The sequence below is a fragment of the Microtus pennsylvanicus genome, chromosome X (assembly GCF_037038515.1).
Source record: "Microtus pennsylvanicus isolate mMicPen1 chromosome X, mMicPen1.hap1, whole genome shotgun sequence".
NCBI lineage: Eukaryota > Metazoa > Chordata > Mammalia > Rodentia > Cricetidae > Microtus > Microtus pennsylvanicus.
Window position 1 is genome coordinate 115,704,081 of NC_134601.1, and position 23,250 is coordinate 115,727,330.

Below are 23,250 nucleotides of genomic sequence, written 5' to 3' on the forward strand. Positions count from 1 at the left end.
GTATATAGTAAATTTTACATATACTTTAAATAAAATGTACCATGTAATTAGAGCTCTGGACTGTATTGTGCAGAAATCATTTATATGACTAAGAAAAGAAACTTTTGTCAGCATATGTTACATTATAGAAGTTTCCAAAGATTTTAAACAATCTAAATTATTATATATCTCTACACATGGACTTCTATTCATTAAATAAGTTGTATTTAGAAATCTACAGGAATTATAGATATAAAAATTTGATTATTTATATTTTGAGAAATGTGAAGTTAGAATGTATTTTCTTGTGTACATTTTCCTCAACCATGTCTTAGCAAAACCTTCAATAAAATCCTATGACATAAGTTTTATTTTATATTGTTTTACAGTTGTGGAGATTGCAAATTCTTTAATAGTACAACTATTTCCTAAAAATGGAAATGACTAGCCATTTATACACCAAAAGCAGGAGACTACACTAATTACCTGAAACCAGAAATGTCACAATGCATAATAAATGTTTTATATGGAGGCTATTCAATTATGTATTCTTTTAAAATAAATTTCGGGTTTCAGTGTAAAAGTGTTGCAATCAATTGATGCATAGTCAGCATGCTAAGTTAACAAACACTGTTGTCGTCATACTTTGAGCTACTTTGAGCATGCCCAGACAGCTCCAGGGGGGGTCAGGACAGTTTGAACAACACTCTCTGTGAGAAGGCTGACTATGGGATGGCCTGAAGCCTTCATACTAGTTTGTTCAAGAAATGTTCAAGCTGAAGCATAGCTAGTAGTGCTTTACTGTCTTCTCTGGCAAGGCAAGGACCAGGGCACCAAGCACCCCAAAGTGAGATCTTAAACTATATATGAATAAATGTTTTTCTCTAATATATTTGAGAATGTTTTTAAGTGTATATCTCCCCCAGTATTTGCAGAACTAACCAATTATCAGTTTTTAACTAACCAATTATCAGTTTTTCTTGGCATCTGAATTTTGAATGTAGAGTTTCATTCTATTTGAAGCTTTCAAAGGGTACACCAAATGATTAAACTTAAACTTAAAATGATTAAGATCTGGAGAGACTACTGGCTATGAGAATTGACTTTAAAATTTATATTCATATCTTCTTTTTCTTTTCAGGATATGGTTACTCAAAAAAACGTAGTAAGTATTATATTTTAAGATTTTCAGCCATATGTATGTAGATTGGTAAAATGCTTAACTAATGATCTTTCAGATAGCAGTAATATTTTTAAAAATATTTTTATTTATTTTGCATATGTATGGCATGGTGATTGATAGGGGCATGCACCATTGCATGTATGTTGGGGTTAGTGCTATCTTTCCACCATGTAAGTACCAGGAATTAAACTTGGATCTTCAACCTTAGTGGCAAGTACATTTACTGGCTGAACTATCTTACCAGCCCACATGGGTGATTCTTTTTAAAATCATGCCTGTTGATTTTGATTATAAGAAAACAACCAGAAATAGTTTGTCCTTCAATGCAGTTGGTAGGTCAAGACCCATTCAGCCATTCATTGAGTGGGGCAAAAGGTCAAGTCAGGCAAGTATGTATTCATTTCTCACTAGGGCTTTGAACTTGGTACAGTCTCCTTGTTTCTTTCTGAGTTGGGTCATTCTTCCTGAAGTCAACAAAAGACTTTTATTTGTTTGCTCATTTTTGTTTTGTTTTGTTTTGCCTTGCTGGAGGCCAACATTCCATACTTGCCCACCAAAGTTTTCCTGGTAATGGAGGAATGTGACCTTGTAACCCAGTTCATATGGGGGCCACACCTGACTTCTGACACAGTAGAAAAGAAGTGGGATAGAATTTCATTTCATTCTGTTTCTTCCTTAAGTACTGATGTCTCCAGATATGCATCAAACAAGTTACTGTGCTTGCAGAGTTTCATCACCATGTTGCTTTGAACAAGCTAATGAAACTGTCACCCTAGAAAACATTACAACAGCTCACCTCTTCAAATGTACCAAAATTACTCTAGATATTTTATTTATGTAAACATACATTTACAAACATGTAAATATATGTTATACACATACATACACATATACACATACATATAATTTCAGCCAGGCAGTGGTGGTGATTCATGCATTTAATCCCAGCACTTGGAAGGGAAAGGCAGACACATCTCTGAGTTTAAGGCCAACCTGGTTTACAGAGGGAGTTCCAGGATAGCTAGGGCTAAATGGAGAAACCCTGCCTAAAAAAAAAAAAAAAAAAAAAAAAAAAAGCAAAGAACTCATTTTAAGTGTATGGTTGTTTTGTCTGCATGTCTGTTTGTGCACCATGTGCATACATTGTCCATGGAGTCCAGAAGAGAACATCAGACCCTAGGAACTGGAATTATACATGATTGTGAGCTACCATGTAGATGCTGGGAATCAAACCCAGGTCTTGTGAAAAGCAGCCACTGCTCTTAACTGCTGAGTCATCTCTCTAGCCCTTCCTGTTGAATGTACCCCAAGCTTCTTCCCACCCAACCTCTGATATATGGTATTATATTTTAAGAAATCGTAACCTAGACTCGGGAATAAGCCCTTGGATCACAGCTTCTTTCCCACCAGCCCTTCTAGAATGGAAGGCTTTCTTGCCACTTCTCCTATTCTACTTGGAGTTCCTGCAGGGACGTGGTAGAAAGGGTTCAGGAAATGAGGTTCTTAGCAGGGCATGCTCTTTAGGAAAGTAGGAGCTTTATGTGACTACCTCACAGAAAGTCCCACTGAGCAGCTAAGGGGCTCAGGACACCAACACAATTCCCCACATGAGGTGAGCCTTCCTTCCCCACCCAGGGATGACATTTTAGAAACAAAGTGATTACCATTGGAACATGGATTTGTAAACAGGCATATTTAGAAAATAAGACAGAGTGGTTTGGAGTTCCTCTTCAGAAAAGAAATGGGAATATGTGTGCCTTTCTGGCATTCCCTGCTAATCACCCAGGAATTCTATTAACATTTGTAGTAATTCTAAGTATAACTTAGCCTCATTTTTCCAGTGTGGTTTGTTTGGGAATAACTTACTCTAGAGGATTTGGCAACAGCCATCTCTGCTGCAGTTGGCATTTCATTAAAATTCAGTGCCCTGTATTCTAATGCTTGAGAAGGCATAAAGTATCACCGCATTCATAAGAACTATAGAGAATGACTGGAGATAACTTGAAGGAAAGAAAATAGCATCAACTAGGAAAGACTAAAGGGAAATAAACCAGGGAGTGCTTGCATTCATGCTCATCCTCCAATATTATCCTCTTTCTGGTAATAAAAGAGTTAATTTTGCACTGCAGATGGGATGGAAATAAGGCAAAGAAGAATGGTTTGCATCAGCAGAATGGGCAGCTTACAGCTAATGGTGATTAAACATTAAAGCAGAATGTCAAAGTAAATTGGTTGAATTTTAAGAAGAATTTGCTCTATATCCCTTGTCTGTGGATTGGGTCCTACAGTCATATAACATCATAACATACAACATACAGACTACAAGAGAAAAAATGATAGAACTGTTGATTTGTGATCACTTTGAAAGGATTGAACACGCAGGCACACTCCCCCGCTACCACCACAAGCACATAGTCATAGTGAAGTGTAAAGCTCATGAGTCGGGTACAGACTAAATGCCATTCTGTGAGCATGCAGACATCCTGTTGTATCTTTAAAATAATTTTATATAAATGGAAACCAAGCTATTTTGAGGTCTTCAGGGGGCAGTTTGCTGGTTCTAGAATTGTGCCTTAAATGCATTGACTTGAAGTTGATATGAAAGAGGGGTAGGCATACTTGGCTTCATTTTTAGGAGCAATGCTAGAAATTATCATAGCTGGACATTTACACGTTCTCCACCATGACAGAGCATATCCTCAAACCAAGAGCCAAAAAATAAAACCTTCATTAAGTTGCTATTTTGAGGTGTTTTGCAACTGCAATATGAAACATAACAAACATGTCCTCTTAACAATACTGCATTTTCTAATCCATGAACATGGGCTATTTTTCTATTTATTTTGGTTGTCTCATTTCTGACAGCAGTGTTTCATCATTGTCAGAATACTCATTTTTTTACTGCCTTGATTTAAATTCAATTAAAGTTTATTCTTTCGGTTGTTCTTATAAATAGAACTATTAATTTGTATTTCTGAATTGATTATAAAAAGCGCTTTTCACAAAAATCTTTTAATACCACATTTAGTTCATAATTCAAGTATTTGAAACTACAAGATTTTTTGTCAGAGTTCTCACTTTTGCTATATTTTTATCTATAGTGTATTTATGACAGATCAAGAGTACATCTTTATGAAAGAAAAAAGATTGAGAATATAACAAGTCCTGAGGCTATTTTGTCTTTTAAATTTTGGAACTTTCTGGTACTTTGTCAGTAGTGTACATTATCTAAAGGTATTCTGTAACTTCTTTTGTTCTAATTTTCCTTTTCATGGGTTGATTTATATGAATCACTAGAAGCAGAGTCTGAGGCTTGGTTTAGGGTCCAAGTGGCTATTAAGAAGTGACCTTGAAGTCCACACTAGGTAAGTGGAGGAAATGACGCCTTTGAGCAGAGATGAGTGGAGTTGTGATGCTGGCTCATTGATAGTGATAGCTGTGGCCCCGTTCCCTGGGAGGTCTGAGTTTAGAAGGACTTTTCTGTGCTGTTGCTGTCCTGTGTTGTCGTTCTTGTATTGATATATTCCTGGAAGCAGAATAGCACTGGATGAGGCACATTTTGCCTCTGACAAAGTTCTAGAAGGGTCTAATAGTAGAGCTGATCTGCTGAAGAAGTCTCAGCTGAGAGGGACCTGAATAATGCACCTGGGTATACACTACATGATAAGCATTTCACTGCAGAAACAATAGAAGTCATATGTACCTCAAGAGTAAGGAATACATTCTTGGTTGATGAGCACAGAAATACTTTGTTTCAATTGAGTGGAGGGTTTATTAACTGAAAGCTACATAACTTTAACAGAGAGGAGAGATTTTGACCTATATTATTTCTATAATCCCGGAAGAATTATAGGCTGGTATAGGTTCCATTTTATGTTTATAAATGAAATTGTTGAAAAATGCTAGACCTCATTTTCACTTGTCATGTCCTAATGCCAGAGTTCAGTTGTTTTGAAAAAAAGGAGTTAAATTTCCAAAATAAGATCACATTATTTAAAAGTACCATTTTATTAAAAACTTAATCTGGTTCTTGACCTTTGGACTAGGTAATTATTTCTTTCTGGAAAATAAGATTTTAGAGAAACTCATTGTTCCTGTTTAAGTGGTTATCTTTATAATCCCAATGAATTGAAAATTCTTTGAGAAACAGATGCTGCCAATATTGGCATCATTGTTTTAAATTATGGAAATCTTCTCTAACATATAGATTGGGTTAAACCTAAGTTCAAGGATAAGAAATTTTTTCCTAGTCCTTCCTCTTCCTCTTTATTTTTAAAGTTTGCCATGGCTTTGGAGCCAAAATTATCAAATGTGATATCTTAGTTTCTTTTCCTGTTGCTGTGATAAAATACTCTAACAAAAAAAATCTTCATGGAGAAAGGGTCTATTTTGGCTTGCAGTTTGAGGGTACAGTTTTGTATCATTGTAGGGAAGCAGCTGGTCATATCATATCCACAGGAAAAAGAGACAGATAGAGAGAAAGACAGGAAGAGGGAAATTAATGCTACTGTAGTAAGGAGACCACTAGTTTGTTTCTAGATGCTTAGCCCCAAAATAACCACACAGAAACTGTATTAATTAAATCACTGCTTGGCCCATTAGCTCTAGCTTCTTATTGGCTAACTCTTACATCTTAATTTAACCCATCTCCATTAATGTGTGTATCGCCACATGGCTGTGGCTTACTGGGTAAAGTTCCCAGCATCTGTCTCTGGTGGGCTACATGGCTTCTCCCCAACTCTGCCCTTCTTTCTCCCAGCATTCTGTTTAGTTTTCCCTGCCTACCTAAGTTCTGCCCTATTAACATGCCCAAAGCAGCTTCTTTATTCATTAATGGTAATCATAGTATATAGAGAAGAATCCCACATCACCTCCACTTTAAAAGGAAGGTTTTAACTTTAACATAGTAAAATTACATATAACAAAACAGTTATCAAGCAAGAATTACAGTTAAAATATTTATATCTATCTTTTATCATAACTAAGAAAAATATAAATTCTTGAACTCCCATCAAAAACTCCAGAAGGATATAATATTACCTCAATAAACAGGAGGCGCACAGTAAGCAACTTCCAAAACTCTAGAATTGACAGAGACATCTCACTGCCTGGGCAGTCACCCAAAGTTCTTCTTTACCATTGGGACATCCAGCCTTCAGCCAGAGGCCCATAGTATTCCGCAAACTTTTCCATGAGGCAGGGAATTTCAAAGACAGTTCTGCCTATATTGGCAGTTTGTCAGTCACTTTTTTCTGTGTCCTGCAGAATGTCTGGTAGACTCTTTCATGAAGCAGGAACCTTAAAGGACAGTCTCACCTTTAGACAAATTCAGCAGTCATTTCTCTGTGGGTCCTGTATGTCCAGTTCATCAAGCAGCCCAGGCAAGAACAGTTTCTTACCCAAATGGCTAAACAACTTCATAAGGAGCCTCTTCGATGTCCACCTTCCTCTTGTAGCTATTGGTGCTGCCAGGAGCAGATGTGTCTCATTGTCCTGAAAAGTCCTAAGTTCTTAAAACATTTTAAATGCCATATTCTGTAGTCTTTGAAAAGTTTGAAGAATGCCTATCCATCTGAAATATATCTCTGTACATCTAGAAAATCTAACATGAATATTAAAGTCAAGAGCAGAAATACATATACATAGTATAACAAAATTGACTTTAAATTTATATCAATAAATCAAGATCCATACCAATGCAAATCTCTATAGTATATCCCCGTTTAAATGTAAACAAACATTATAAACAATATTTAGGGATATGGGCATAGTTCTTCTCCAAACTGCTTCTTGCTGTTTATTGGGTGAGGTAATTTTTTGAGGGGTGTTCAAAGTGACCTTTCAGGGGGTCTTGATCCATCAAACCACACTAGTCTGGAAGGATTCCACAGGTTCTCATCCTCTGTGGAAACAAAAGAAGAACCTCTTTTCCAAAGCAACATATCCTTATCAAATTCTAAAATCAAGATACCTTTAAAGTATATCTGTTGGTTACTTAGTTCCTTCGCAGTTAAAATTTTCAAAGAAAACACAATAATATACATAATCCAGACTCTTCTGTGAATTTTCCATCTTTATGTGGCTTATTTTTTTTACTCCTTTTAATCTATGACTGTGCTCTATCTCTTTAAAGACTTTTTTTCCTTTTATGACTTTCTATTTCTTCTCTCTCCTAAGCCTATGTACATTTATCCACCACTATGATCCATTTTGAGGTCTTTTTAAATCTGGATTTGTCTTTATTGCATATCTGAAATTATTTTCTGACCAGAAGCACTTTTTAAAATGCTAAGTGCTTAAGAATCTAAGCTGCAACTTTGCTAGGGTACATATGATACTTCCTGCTTGCCTTGTCCATTCCAACATGGCAGAGCTGCTTGCCATTCATTAATGGTAATCACAGCATACAAAGGTTGTTTCTCAGCCTCCTGACCTCATTTGCTCTACATAATCATCCTTTTAGGAATATTTAGAGTATCTAGAAAAAGATTTACATATCAATGTCATCAGAATACTAGTTGTGATACATCTTCATGGAGTAAGCTAAATTGCCTTTGTTAAATTAGTTCTAATGAGCTGGATTCATGAGATTATTTCATTTATAACAGTTTGAAATAATTCATCCTAGTTCACTATCCAACATATGTTATACTAATCATTCATTGTTTTTCTTTTTAATTTCTTGTCTGTCCACCTACAAAAATCTGAATGTCTTTCATCTTTTAAAGATGCATGGGGCCCACTCTTCCTCATTGTAAGAAGAAAAGCAGCACACTCAAAAGGCTACTTTCATTTGGAGTTCAGAATTACTTTTAAAAATATAGTCATTAGTCCCAGTTTCTTTCTGACAAATTTCTTAAAACTTTGGGATGGTTTCTGAAAGATTTTCTCAAAGGATGTATTTTTACCTTCCCAAGTGTTAAGATTCCTGCTGTCTCTTCAGTCCTGTTTATTAAACTCACTGAGCTGATTTCAGGGTTCATGCATTTCCTCTCTTTCTTCTTATTTTTCTCTAACAGTAGCTAAACATTTGTTCCCAACTCAGCTCCTCTCCTAGCTGCAGGGAAGCCTTCATCAGTTCCTGCTGCCATTCATTGGCTCTGCCTTCTGGAACAAAAACCCGTCATAGCACACATCCTGCTTGTCAAAATGCTGTTTTCACACCTTATTAGGATTTCAACAGGACTAGAGCAAAGTTTACTCCTATGCTGTTTGGGAAGATAGGTTTGCAAAAGCAGTAAGGCAAGCAAGGTTTCAGCAGAAATGTTTGTTTCAGAAGTCTATATAAATAGATTTTGTTCTTGTGCCTTTAATCTGTCTCCATGTTACAGAGGCCTGGGATTATTTAATTATGATACAAATATCTTTGATATCTTTTATTTTGCCATAGTGACCCACACCTTTGTTCAGACTAACCTGAAATTTACTATTTGGCCCAAATTCAAAGCAGTCTTCCTGCTTCCAACTCCTGGTGCTGGGATTATAGAAATGGTCTGCCATATCGGCTTAACTATGTCTATTAAATGAAATTTATAAGAAAATTTATATGTGTATTTGCATATGTGTATGGTAGGGTGGGATTGTATTCATTTTTTCTGTTTTGACATTTTTGCTTCTTTTGTCTTTTAAATGAAACTGATAAAAAATTTACATGTGTATTTGCATATGGGTATAGTAGGGTGGTATTGTATTCATTTTTCTGTTTTGACATTTTTGCTTCTTTTCTTTTATCTTTATTCCAGTACAACTTTATTTCCATTTGTATATTTTTTGTTCTTGTTGTCAAATACATTATATTTCTACATTTAGTTTTTAAATAAGAAATTAGCAATCACACATTTTATTTTTACAGTGCTAAAGATCAAACTTCAGGCCTTATATACAGTAGGCAAACAATCTACCACTGAACAATTTCCTTAGTCCTTGGTTCTTTGAGACTTGGTTGAGCCAAGGAGCTCAACCTGGCCTAGCCCAGGATAGCCTTGAATATGCAGCTCTGCTTCTTTCTCTTAAGCGCTAGGATTATAGGTGTGTGCCAAATACCTATAAATGCATTTTCTAGCCCTCCCCAGCACATTGAATGTCATCCCAACACCTTCATTGTTTCTCATAAAAGTAAGATATTATCTTATTGAAATTCCTTTATTTATGCCACTTTTTTCTTATTGTTTTCAGCTTTTTTAACTTATTAGATTAAAAAAAATGCCAATCCCAGTTTGGATGCTCACCTTACTAGACCTGGAAGGAGGTGGGAGGTCCTTGGACTTCCCACAGGGCAGGGAACCCTCACTGCTCTTATCTTATTGAAATTCCTTTATTTATGCCATTTTTTCTTATTGTTTTCAGCTTTTTTAACTTATTAGATTAAAAAAAATGCCAATCCCAGTTTGGATGCTCACCTTACTAGACCTGGAAGAAGGTGGGAGGTCCTTGGACTTCCCACAGGGCAGGGAACCCTCACTGCTCTTTGGGCTGATGAGGGAGGGGGACTTAATTGGGGGAGGGGGAGGGAAATGGGAAGCGATGGCGGGGAGGAGGCAGAAATCTTTAATAAATAAATTAATTAATAAAAAAAATGCCAATCCAAATTCCCACTCCCTCCCCTCCTCCCATTCCCTCTACACACCCTTCCACCCCACCCCACCCCCATCTAATCCTAAGAGAGGGTAAGGCACATTGCTTTGTGGAAGGTCCAAGGCTCTCCCTGCTTTATCTAGGCTGAGCAAGGTGTACTTCCAAAGAGAATAGGATCCCAAAAGCCAGTACATGCAGTAGAGACAAATCCCAGTGCCACTGCCAGTGGCCCCTTAGTCTGCCCCAGCCGTGTGGTATGTACTCACTCTTAAGTGGATACTAGCTATAAACAAAGGACACTGAGCCTATAGTTCATGATCCTAGAGAAGCAAGTAATAAGGTGAACCCAAAGAAAAACATACATAGACCCACCTGGAAATTGCAAACAGACAAGATTGCCTGACAAAATTGGGAGCATGGGGGCGGGGGGGCGAGAAGGGAGGGTTGAAGGGGAAGAGGAGGGGAGAAGGGGAAGGTTGAGGAGAACTTGAGGGAATGGGATAGTCGAGATGGAGGAGGGACAAAGATGAGAGCTTTCAGCATTTTTATCTCTTGTCTTTGTTAGGATTTGTATGTATGTATGCAAATATTTGTGCAGATGTAATTGCGTATGGAGGCTAGAGAAGGATGCATGGTATCCTGCCTTATCACTCCACGTGTTATTTTGTTGAAACTGGGTTTATCACTGAACCTGGAGCTGGCTAGTAGCCAGTGATCTTCCTGTCTCTTCCCCTAATAAATAGCACTGGGTTTACAGGCGTACAACCATGCCTGACTTCCTATGTGAGTGCTGGGATCTGAACTCAGCTCCTCATGTTCAAATAGCAAGGGCTCTTATCCATTGAGTCATCTCTCCAGATTGATCTTTCAAGATTCAGGGTATAGTGTGTCTAAGTTTGGACTTGTGTCTTCAGTCTGCTTGAAATTCATTGAGTTTCTTAGTTATGTAGAGTTAGTGTTATTCATCAAATTTAGGAAATTTTCAACAATTATTTCTTTGAACATTTTTCTGTCTTTATCCCTCAGGGACTATTACTATATGTTGTATATACTGGTGCATTTAATATTGTCTCACATTTAATTAACACTCTGTACATAATTCTTCGTCAATTTTGCTCTGTTCTTCAGGTTGCATTAATGGAGATATCACTAACTTGAGGTCTGTTTACCTTGACTTTCTCCAGTGAAGTTTTCATTTTGATGATTGAATTTTCCCACTTCAGAATTCTCATTTTTTTTTACTATTTTGCAATAATTTTTGTTCATGGATACTCTTTTTTTGAGACATGATTATCATGCCTTCCCTTTTTGGCTTTGTTTAATTCTATTTTACACTTTGTAACATTTGTTATGTATTTATTTTTTGGCGTATATGGGTGTGCATTTCGTCGCACCTGTGTGGAGGTCATGGACAACTTGCAAGAGATGATTATCTCCTTCCACTCTGAGAGTGCCAGGATTGAACTTCGATTGTTTGTCAGTGCTTTGAGGAAGCAACTTTACCCACTGCACCATGTGGCTGGCCCTGGTTGTTTATTTTTAATTAGCATACAAAATAAGTTTCATTGTGGAATTTCTAGACATGATTTGTCTTTGTCAATTCTCCTGCTCCCGTTTTCTCCTCTCTCTGCTTCCTGCTTTCTACCCTTTCATGTTTCCCTTGGTTCTTTCAACATATTTATTTTTTGTTTGGTTAGTTGTTTTTTTTTTATTTCAACATCTTTATAATATCTGTTTAAAGGTCTAAGTTCAATATTTAAATCCTTTCAAAGGCAGATAATGCTGCCTGCTCTTTTCCCCATATTATGATTTACCCTCTCCTGTTTCTTTGCATATTTTCTGTGTTTTGCTAAAATAAGAAAATGGACATTTTAGGTAGTTTATTGTTGAAACAGTGTTTATTGATTGTCTTCCCACTTCTGGGTCTGCTGTTTTTAAAACACCAGTGGGCTACAGTGAAGTCTGTGTCTCTATATTGCTCCACTCTAAATGCAGCTCCTTCAGGGGTATAGCCTTGGGCAGGGGCACTTATTTTAATTTCTCCATGAATGACTGTTGCAGTTGAGCTCTGGAACTGTCTTGTCCTTTGCTGTCCCTGTCATGGTTGATTAGTAATGTCTCTGATGACTCATGCTGAGTGGGTGTTGCATCTAGTTATTAGTCTCTCCTGTTAGGTGATAAGTCTAGAATATGTTTTATGTTTTTAGTTGAAACAGAATGACATCACTTCCCTCCTCCCAGCAAACCATCCCTCAAACCCTCCAATGCTCCCCACTATCAAGTGGATAGATAGCTTCCTTTACTTTGATTATACGGAAAAATATATATGAATTCAACTTGCCGAGTCTGTATTGTTTGTGTATATATCATTTCAAGGCTAATATTTTACATTAGACTAACAATAAGGCAGCTTATCCTAGGAGAAGCTAATTCTCCTTCTCCCATTTGTCAATAGTTGCATATAGTTCTTTATCTAAGGGTAGGACCCCAGGAAAGGTTCCCCCTTCCACATCCACTGATAGTGCTATTGTCCCAGTCTTTTTTATTCAGGCATTCTGAGGAAAGACTGTGTCACAGCAGACTTCCTTATATTCTGGCTCTTGTAATCTTTTATTCCCCCTTCCTTGATGTAGGATCCATTTTTTGTTTGCTTGCTTTTTTTATAAAAAAAGTGTGTGTGTGTGTGTGTGTGTGTGTGTGTGTGTGTGTGTGTGTGAGAGAGAGAGAGAGAGAGAGAGAGAGAGAGAGAGAGAGAGAGAGAGAGAGAGAGAGAGAATGAGAATATGAATGAATATGATATATATAGGACAACTCTGTGTCATGGTCCTTTGTGGAAGTATGAGGACAACTTTATGGAAGTCATTTCACTGACCCTTGCTTACCTTTTGATGGTTCCTTGAGGCACAACTTGTTTCACAATCTGAAATAATTACATGTGGGCCCTTTTTAAACTAGTGGTCTTCAATTCCAGTTCTGTTTATTTTAATTTTAAATATATTTTAAAAATCATAAATAGGGTTTATAATTCAAAACTGAAACATGTATTCTTCAGAGTCTGACAGGCAATTCCAGACCATATTTTCCAAATCCAATTTCTTTGCTCTTTTTTAGATATATGAGGCCTAGCATTAAAACTACTCTATTCTAAATAAGTGTACATGAGTCTTGTACATTTGAAAAAAGTTTTCTGAAAATTGTCCATCAAATATAAAGAATGGCTTCAACTCAAAGATTATCAGTGTGGGAAAAACATCTACCAAAACTTCAGTTCTGTCAGAACCAATGCTGTTCTCTAGAATACAGGAGAACACAGAAGATCACGTTAAATTATGCTCACAGACTTTGGCCTCTATCCCACTTAATCATTATGCAAGGTTGTCATTGAGATTTACTGCGCAAAGAAAACTCCAGGTGCATGCAAGAGAGGAGCAGATTACTTTTGAGGGAAAGGGATACCTTGGCAACTTCTTTCAGAAAAAAAGCTAAAGGAAAGATTTTTAAAAATGATTTGGGTAGTATACAGCTTACTAACCATCACACAAATAAGGAAATAAAATCTGTCTTTTAAGGACATTTTCCATCTTTAAGATGACCATTTACTTTTTGTTATTTTTTTACTAATTCCATAATTAAATTTTTATATTCTGTGCTTCAGTATTGTAAGATTTATTTTTCAAATGATCTTTACAACCCAGACCAGAGCATTTTTCTCAAGTCCCACTGTTTACTATACTGAAGAAATGAAATGGACAGAGAACTGAGGAGGTTGCTTTTGCTCTGAAAGTGAGCAAACTTTCAAAATGGGAACAATCCAGAGTCTCTGACTCTCTCTGTAAATCAGGAAACTTTCACTCATTAACTCCATATATTATTCTCAAAAATTGAAGTTTAGTCACTAAGAAAGAGTGAACAAAAACTATCTCCACCTACCATGAACAACTAAAACAGCTCTACTCGTTCCCTCTACTCCCACAAAAAGAGAAGTAGTAGGAGCTGAAGCCTTTACATCTGGATCTTAGCTCCTAAGACACTGCCACTACTTGTTTGAACTGGTCTCTGTACCCCATTCTTCAGTGTGTCCCCATTACAATTTATTCACACACACACACACACACACACACACACACACACACACACATATTCACTCTCTGGTAAGTCACTTTGTATTTGTTGGTAAACTACGAGGAATTTGAGCTAGGTGTGTACAGGGTTTTATAGGTACTTTGTAAACATCAGAATCATTTAGGTCCTTTTGTTCAAAAGCCTGAAATCAAATTATACAACCAGGAACCACTACTTTCCCAGATGCTGTTCACAAGGTATATGCTGATCAAGGACAGAGAAAATGTTCCCATAACTGATGTTTAGATGAGAAGGCAAAGATACAATCTCAGTCAATCTGATTTGCTAGGGAAGAAAGCCTAATGTGCTGTCCACAGGAATGAAGTACACACTAAATCAGGATCAGGGAAACCATGTGAACTAAGTAAGCTGTCTAGCAAGATCTACATCCAAATCTGCAGATCTGCTCTGCTTCTGGGATGCTAACTGCTACTAACTGGTAAAAATCCTGGGCAACTCTCAGGATAGTTGCTTTTCCATCTTCTGGGGACAGCACCTTCATCGCCAAAGAGAAATTTAAAACTTAAGCATCATTGTTACTGGTTGCAAACTCTACTGAGAATTTGGAACAATCTAAATCCAAAGGTTCCTTCTACTCTTTTAAAATTTTCAACTATAAATACGGAATTATTGATCTTGAAAACACCTCGCCCCTGCTGCCATCTTCCTCTGCCTTCAGTCACAAGTCCAGTTCTTGAAGTCTGTTCTAACCTCAGGAAGGCTCCTCTTTGCTGTCTCTTTTAGTTAAATTGCTCTCTGAAAAACTTAGGGCTGAACTAACTACCTTTTATTTATTGCTGTCAGAGCCCTGCAAGGCTCTTCTTAGCTCCTTGCCACCAATCTCTTTTTTTAGGAGTGTCCATAGACTTGAAATGTCCCATGTTGCATTACACATAAAATCAGCTCCTTACTGAGAAGGAGTCCTTACAGCCTCTTCTTCCTCAGGCACTGCGCTATAATGATGCTCTGGAGCAAGCAATGGAGGCAGCATCTTTTCTTGGGCTAATACCCTGTTCTGTGAGTGATGCATGGGTAGAGGTGGCAGTCTTGGGTCTTTTCTTAGTATCTCCTGGCATGGAATTGTTACCTGAATAAGTAGGGGTAAAAGCAATCAGAATAGAACTTCTGCCCTAAAAAAATAGTGCTTGAAGGAAAAAGGGAAGCCTGGTTCCTTTTGATCACACTTGATAGGAACAGAGTACCTACAATAAGAGGACATAATGTCATCCTAGAGTCAGAGCTGGAGAGAATGCCATCTTTTTTTTATTATTAGATTTTTTTAAAAGAAAATGCCAATCCAAATTCCCACTCCCTCCTCTCCTCCCATTCCCTCCACACATCCTCCCACCCCACCCCCCTCTAATCCTAAGAGAGGGTAAGGCACTTTGCTTTGTGGAAAGTCCAAGGCTCTCCCTACTACATCTAAGCTGATCAAGGTATACATCTGAAGAGAATAAGATCCCCAAAAGCCAGTACATATAGTAGAGACAAATCCCAGTGCCACTGCCAATCGCCCCTCAGTCTGCCCCAGCCATACAACTGTCACCCACATTCAGAGGGTCTGGTTTGGCCCTATGCTTGTTCCTTCCCAGTCCAGCTGGAGTTGGTGAGTTCCCATTAGCTCAGGTGAACTGTTTCAGTGGGTGTATCCATCGTGGTCTTGACCTCTTTGCTCATATTCTCATTCCTTCTACTCTTCAACTGGACCTTGGGATCTCAGTCCAGTGCTCCGATGTGAGTCTCTGCCTGTTTCCATCTGTTGTGGGATGAAGGTTCTATAGTGATATTTAAGATAAGCATCAGTCTGACTACAGGGCAAGGTCAATTCAGACACCCTCTCCTCTATTGTTTAAGAGTCTTAGCTGGGGTCATCCTTGTGGATTCCTGGGAATTTTTCTAGAGCCAGGTTTCTTGCTAGCCCATAACGGCTCCCTCAATCAAGATATCTCTTTCCTTGCTCTCATCTCTATCTTTCCTCTATCTCAACTATCCCATTCCCTCAAGTTCTCCTCAACTGTCCTCTTTACTATACTCAGAGTTCTGCAAAGCCAAAAATATCATCTAGTCCCCAAGATAAAGCTCAACTCATTTAAAATGTGTTTTAGTGAGACAGTATTGGTAATTGTTTTTAACAGACTATTTTAAGATTCAAAATGTGAAATGACATGGCCCAACAAAGTATAAGAAGAGCATTTCAGGACAATTATATTTTAAATTAAAATAGAAAAAAATGTGACTTATACTTCCATCAAGCAGATTTTATTCAGAAGGAAAACATGTAAATTGTAAAATCTCCCACATTTTCTGTTTGATTTTAGATCATGATATTGTGACAATTTTCTCTATAATTAATACATTTAGTTTTAATTTAAAAGGAGTCTTATCTCTTACTTGTTGTCCTACTGGGGACATAGTATACTTTAAACATTACTTTGTGTGATTAAAAATTATTTTGTGTGATATATGCATATTTATGTGGGTACATGCATATGTGCATGCAGATGAATACCTGAGGTTGATGTCAGTTATTTTCCTTAATTACTCTCCTCATTTTTGAGATAGCTTCTCATTTAACCTGGAGATCATCTATTTACCTAGGCTGGCTGTCCAGTCGCCTTTAGGGATCTGCCTGTCCATGCCTCTCAGCACTGGGATTATAGACAAGCTCAGGCCTGGCATTTATTTGGGTGTTGTGAACCCCAGCTTGTGCATTAGGTATTGTACTGAGTGAACCATCTTCTCAACCCCACAAAAGTACTTTCTGATGTTATATCTTCACTGTGTCCAACTTCCTGGATACCTCTACTACTTTAGTTTAAAAATTGGAAAAAGCCAGATGAATGGTTCCTCATGCCATATAAAGTCTTTCAAAATGCAAGTTGAAATATGGGAATTGAAGTTTTAAATTTTTTTCATGGACTGGGTAACTTAGGTTAGCCTTAAACTTGCTATAGAGCTGAGGATGACCTTGAAATTCCAACTCTAACTCCAAAGTGCTAAGATTACAGGTATATGCCACCAAATCTAGTTTATGAGATGTTGGTGATTAAGATCTAAATTTTTAAGCTAGTTTTTTTTCCTGAAAGTTCAAACAAAAGGTTGAATACATGAAGGGCCTGTGGAATATGCCTGTAATCTCAGGAGTTGGGAAATAGAAGCAGAAAGATGAGGACCAGGAGTTCAAGGTCATCTTGAGCTACACAGTAAGTTTGAGGCCAGCATGGGCTCCTTGAAACTTAGTCTCAAATTATGTTCAGCTTGGTGAAAGTCAATCTGATCTGCAGCTGGGACAATGGTCTAAATGTAATCAGATTAACCCAGAAAACACTGAGACTCTTTCCTTTCTAGATATTTCTAGTAGAACCTAGAGTAGCATTAGTTTATTGAACAGCCCTACTTAGTCTTAGTTTCTGTTGTATTTGCATTCAACTAAACCTCCAGTATTTTCTTTTTTTCCCTGCTTAATGTTTCATAGGGTTTTAAAAATTAATTGATTTTTTTTCATATTATATGTACATATATCTATGTGTGTATATATACCCCCATATATATATCATGTTTTCTTTCCCCAACTCCTTCCAGATCTCCCTTCCTTCCTTCTCACCCAACTTCATGACCCTTCTTTCTCTCTTTCTATAAAAAATTTCTAAACAAGAGGGGATGGAAATATGGCTCAACAGTTGATAGCACTGACTGCTCTTGAAGAGGACCCAGATTCAATTCCCAGCACTTACATGGCAGCTCCAACTGTCTGTAACTCCAGTTCCAGGACTTCTGACACCTTCACACAAACATACATGCAAGCAAAACACAAATGAACACAAAATAAAAATAAATTATGTGTTTAAATGCCAAAACAAAACAAGAAAACCACAAAAAAGCACATGAAGAAGTTCATTTCATTTTGACCAATTACTCCTGGGCATTGACCTGCCATGGAGTGTGGTTGATATACCCAGTGATATGCTATTAAAGAAAATTGATTTCCCTTTGCCAGCAGGCATTAATGGCAAATAGCTAGTTGGTTAGGGATGTTACTTTTTGTCTAGAACCCTCTCAGTGCTCTAGGACCCTGTGCAGGGTTCTTTTGAACCTGTGCAGGTCCTATGCATGCTGCCACAGTCTCTGTAAGTTCTTACGTGTATCAGTTCTGTTGTGTCTGGAAGTTAGTTTTTGGAGTCATCCACCACATCTGGCTCTTGGAATCTTTATGCCTTCTCTTCTGTATCCCTGAGCCTTAAAGAGAGGAGTTTGATAAAGACATCCATTTAGGACTGGGTGCTCCAAGGTCTCTCACTTTCTGCACATTGTCCAGCTAAGGGTCTCTGTGATAGTGCCCATCTACTACAAAAAGTATCTTCTCTGATAATGGTTGAGTGAGACATTTATCTTTGGGCATTGCACTATGTCATTAAGAGTCATTTTATTGCTATTCTTATTTAGCAGAATAACAGTAGTAGGTTTTTCCCTAGGTACACGGCCAATCTAGTCTCAGGTTGTTAGCCACTTTAGCAGAATCAAATGTGGGTTCCATATCATGGAGTGAGACTTAAATCTAATCAAAGAGTGGTTGGTTACTCCAATAACATTTATGACACCATTGCAGCAGTATATGTTGCAGGCAGGTCACATTGTAGGTTGCAGTGTTTATAACTTGATGACATTGATGCTTACTTTACTCCTCTGTTACCATGCACAGTAACTTCAGCACCATAAATGCTAGTCAGTAAGTATGGAGTTTCCAGTTGGGTTTCAGCTTGACTTCTCCATGTTTGATGACATAATTAAGTGTTTGTTGTCTTCAGCAATATGGCCTTCCTATCAGGTCGTGGAAAGCAACCAATATCCTTGGCAATCTCTTGTGATGTTTGGGATGAACCATGGGAGCCCCTTGTCCAACAATTCAATAAGATGTAAACTGTTCCTGGTACAACCTCCAGTGTTTTAAAAGATTGTTTTTCAGAGTCAAGCCACAGGTCTCCATTCTATTTAACTATGTATGTATGCCAAATTTATTTATATGCTTATATATTTATGTATATTTATAGTTATAAAGATTGATTATAAAACGTCATATAAATGTATTTTTAACCTTCAATATGTTAAAAATTTAGTATAATTAATGCCCTTTAAAGGTAATGAATATGTTTTTCAAAGGATCATGATTCAGTGAGCTATAATTATTCTACAGGACAAAAGATGCTGCTTAATGATGTGAAAATTGTTGACAGATTTTTATAAACTCCTTGAAAATAATCATATTTGTTGATGTGTGCTTTCTGTAGAATCACTTTTATTCACAAAAGTTAGTAGAAACTGTATTAAATCATCAAATTATATGGATTTTTATTTACACTAAAAACTAATAAGCCACTTTATAATGCTTGGTTATCAAGGGGTGCAGGTTCCTTACGGTTTGGAGAACAGGCAATAAACTTAAATAGTTTTTAAAACTTAAAGCTCTGTAAAATTTTTGCCAGTGAAATTCAAAGGTATACAGATGGTGGTGATTTTGAAATTGAATGGTTTCCTGTTTTGAGCCTAATAGGTTTGAAATGATAATCACACGAAGTGGTTTTCATGTTGTGTGTCTTCTCCTTCCCTGTCCTACCAGGTCTGCCTGTTCAGGCCTATAGCTGTGCTTCTGTATCACTCACTTTCTGAAATACTTTTTGTTTCTTTTTTTCCAGGCATCTAGTGGGAATTATTATTTCATCCCTTACACTGTGACACCATGTGCTGATTATTTTTGCTGCGAAAGTGATGCCCAAAGGCGAGCCTCAGAGTACATGCAGCCCAACTGGGACACCATCCTGGGCCCATTGTGTATGCCCCTGGTGGACAGGTTCACTAGCCTCCTTAAGGACATCCGTGTGACCTCATGGTAATTTCCATCAGCCACCATAAATCCTGGGAGTCTTGCAGAAAGTGATTTTCCCATCACTTTCAGGGAGATGATATACTTTGAAGTGACCAGGATGCCCAGAGAATAGGGGGCATTGGCCATCTACTTAATCATCTTGGAATCCATCATTACCCCCTTAGTGCCCCCTCACTAAGCTGAGTTCCTGAGATGAAGCCAGAAGAGAACAGGGCATGGGCATAATTGGCTCAGGAGCTAGCCATGGTTCCCTATGTGACCTTGATAACATAACTCTTCTTCTCTATGTCTCTGTCCTCTTTTATAAAACAGGGAAGTTAACTCTGTGGTTGTCTTTAAATGGTCTCTTTTACCTCTAAGATTCTGTGTTTTCATAATTTTGTGGACATAATTTTATACTCAGTTGTTCAGGTTCTCAAAATGCCAGAGCAAGGTTATTCTGACCTTAAGTTCTTGTCATAAGCATGCATTGAGTCAAGCTTCAGCCAGCCTGACCTTAGGATGTGTGTGACATGTTATTCATGGATTTATGTCATGTGGTATGGTGTCTACTCAGAGGCAGATAGGTTTGAGTGTGAATTCTGGCTTAGGTGATTGTTCATTGGGTAGCTCTTTGAACCTTAGTGCTAAATAAACTGTACCTTCAGTGTTGTTAGTTGAAAAGTTAAAGGCAGGAAATGATTTTTAACTAGAATATCCCTGTTGTTTTGCTCACAGCCAATTTAAAGGATTTATTCCTGTAAGTTGTGTCATAAGAAGGATTTGTTCTTCCAAAACAAATGAAAATCCAAAGGACTGGCAGAACTGACTTGTAATGAAATGTCAAGGACCTCATGTCATACTTTGGCTCAGATCATGGCACCCTGAACGGTGAAGGGTTACTGTTAAAGTACTGGCATGAAAGTCACACTTGTTAACAGACTTCTCACCTTTTCTGTCCTGATGCCCTTCCTTCGGATGCAGACTTTAATGAAAAAGTCTGATGACAGCAGCAGAAAACAAATAAGGGGTGATTTTTTTTTGACACCTTAACAATTACTGTCTTACTTCAAAGGAAAGATTTTAGTGAAGTTTAGAGAGAAACCTCTTCTAGAAGCACATAACAAAGAGATATATAGCTTGAATGTGGCAGAGGAATCAGATGTCTTTGTAAGAAATAGATTCGTTTGTTTTTCATTCAATAAATTCATATATTAGGAAGAAAACAAGCTTTGAGGGCATTTGTTTTAATTTCCAAAAGCTCAAAAAACTCTTTCCTGTAACTGGTGTCTGTCATCATTAAGGAGAGGGTTAATGGTGCTTATGTTAGAAAACCTCTATAACAGGGATAGCAGGTACGTTTTTAGCCCAAGTACCAACTCTGGCAGATTTATTATCTCTAGTTTGAGTTTTGTGCTAAAAGGCACTTAGAAACCATTTCATGTCCACAGTGATTAGCAACGTCCTCCCTCATCAGCTTCAGAAATGGCTACATCCTTATTACATATTTGATACCTCCCAATACACCAGGCATAATTTCATTTGCATAAAAGTTACTGTTCATATTTTTTCTTTTTAAATTTTTTTTTCATATTTTTTTCTTTTTAAAGCGATTTTTCAGTTATCCTTGAAAACAAGTGTAACTTTTCCCTTGTCAGGCCAAACTAATAACACCTTAATACTTTGATGCCTTTGCAGTTTGCTGAATGGGCAGTGGATTATACCCAACTTAATGACTCACTCAGCTACTAACAAAGTTTTAAACACTGGCAGAATCTACTAATTTGCTCATCATTAGTGTAATGGAAGTTGACAAATAAGGAAATAAAGAATGAAAAGAGTACACTGGCATTTTTTCTATCAGAAGCGTATCTGTAGGCTATGACTGTATTCTTAAATGTTAATTGAGGTCTTATTAGGAGCATTGAAGCAGATTATATACTGTGTGCACACTTATGTGCCGTCACTTCATAATTATTTAGACTAAGTGCTATTTTCTTCTTATTTTATCTGTGTCATTTCTCTTTCTCTAGAGCTGAGTTACTCTTTCCTAAGTGAGAAACTGAAATTTGTTCTTTACAGTTATATAATTTCAGCTTCTTAATGAATTGATAACATAACTGCTTGGTAATGCCCAGGTTCTATTTTAAATTACTTGGAAAATAGACAAGATGCTTAAACTAATCCATGGTCACCATTGTAAATTGGCTACTATACCTCTAGATGAGAATGCTTTTCAAGTTTTAAATGAAGTATCACATACTAATATTGGCTGAATGAGAGGCTATGATGACATTTCAGGGTAGATTTATACTGTTTTAAATGATTTTCATACTTTATTGTTTAGATTTTTATATTTGAAAACATTTTTGCAGAAAAATATAACAAGGAAAGGGAAGGGTGGAAGGTACTGTTGTCTGTAATCTTCCTAACATGTCCTCTGTGTACCCCTTGTTGGATTCCTCAAAAAAAAAATACATCACTAGTTTTCATTCTCCTTTACCTGGGAACAGCTTCTTGACTACAAGCTGGGAACACTTAGTAGATGAAAAAAATGTTTTTAAAATGAATTTGCCTAGGTTTTATGTCTTTTGGAGTTTTGTTTGACTTTTGATAATCTGTTGGAAGTGGGGGAAATTAAATAATCATGTAAACTTGCTTCTATGTTGTGTACATATATATATTTATACATACATGTACACACACACACACACACACATATATATATATATAAGGGAGTTGCGCTAAAAATTCTTTAGACTCTAAGTTCTAAGTTAAGTTTTGAAGATACTTTTAAAGTTGTAATAAGCTGAATTTTAGTATCATCTACTAATTTTTGCTGCAGTATGCAAAAAATGTATATTAACATGTTTATTGGTATAGGAAGACCCAGGGATGGCCAAGGCCCCATATGTTATTGAGACCTGTGCTTGTCTGAGCACTCCTTAAGAGAGACTTAGATGCATGAATATAATGAGGGGTGTTTGTTTTCTTCTTCAGTGTTTATTACAAAGAAACCTTGTTAAATGACATCCGGAAAGCCAGAGAGAAATACCAGGGTGATGAACTGGCAAAAGAATTGACTCGGATCAAACTCCGCATAGATAATATTGAGGTTCTGACATCGGACATTATCATTAACTTACTCCTGTCCTACCGTGATATCCAGGTATGAAATATACTAAGGTGAGGCTAGCATATGCCTGACTTTTCTTTGTTATAAAGAATTTCTCATACAATGTATACTTATTTACATCAGGAGTGTGATGAAGAAGCTGCTCTTAATAAGCATATGACCTGGATGGGCTGTTATAGATGATTTAGAGGTAGTTTTGTCATATTAGAGCTGTAGTAAGCACTCCAACAAGAGCCCCTGTTGTGCTTAAAATAAGAAACTAAGAGTTCAACATTTTATGTATATTTTATTCTAGGTAATAGAATAAGCTTTTTGTAAATTCTGATTCATTAAACCTCTTAACCCTATGGTTTAGGTATTCTTTAATTGTTTCTATTTTAGAAATGAAGAAATTTG

General features: G+C 37.1%; 1 protein-coding gene and 1 pseudogene across 1 annotated transcript in view; one reads left to right on the forward strand and one right to left on the reverse strand.

The window, feature by feature from the left end:
* Positions 1-23,250, forward strand: part of Map3k15 (mitogen-activated protein kinase kinase kinase 15) — a 120,703-nt gene that overhangs the window by 17,216 nt on the left and 80,237 nt on the right. Inside the window, exons 3-5 of the mRNA XM_075958962.1 lie at positions 1,121-1,144; positions 19,549-19,742; positions 22,719-22,887. Coding sequence (XP_075815077.1) covers positions 1,121-1,144; positions 19,549-19,742; positions 22,719-22,887 — 387 coding nt within the window. The remainder of the gene's footprint in view (positions 1-1,120; positions 1,145-19,548; positions 19,743-22,718; positions 22,888-23,250) is intronic.
* LOC142841624 (dehydrodolichyl diphosphate synthase complex subunit Nus1 pseudogene) lies at positions 14,030-16,495 on the reverse strand (annotated as a pseudogene).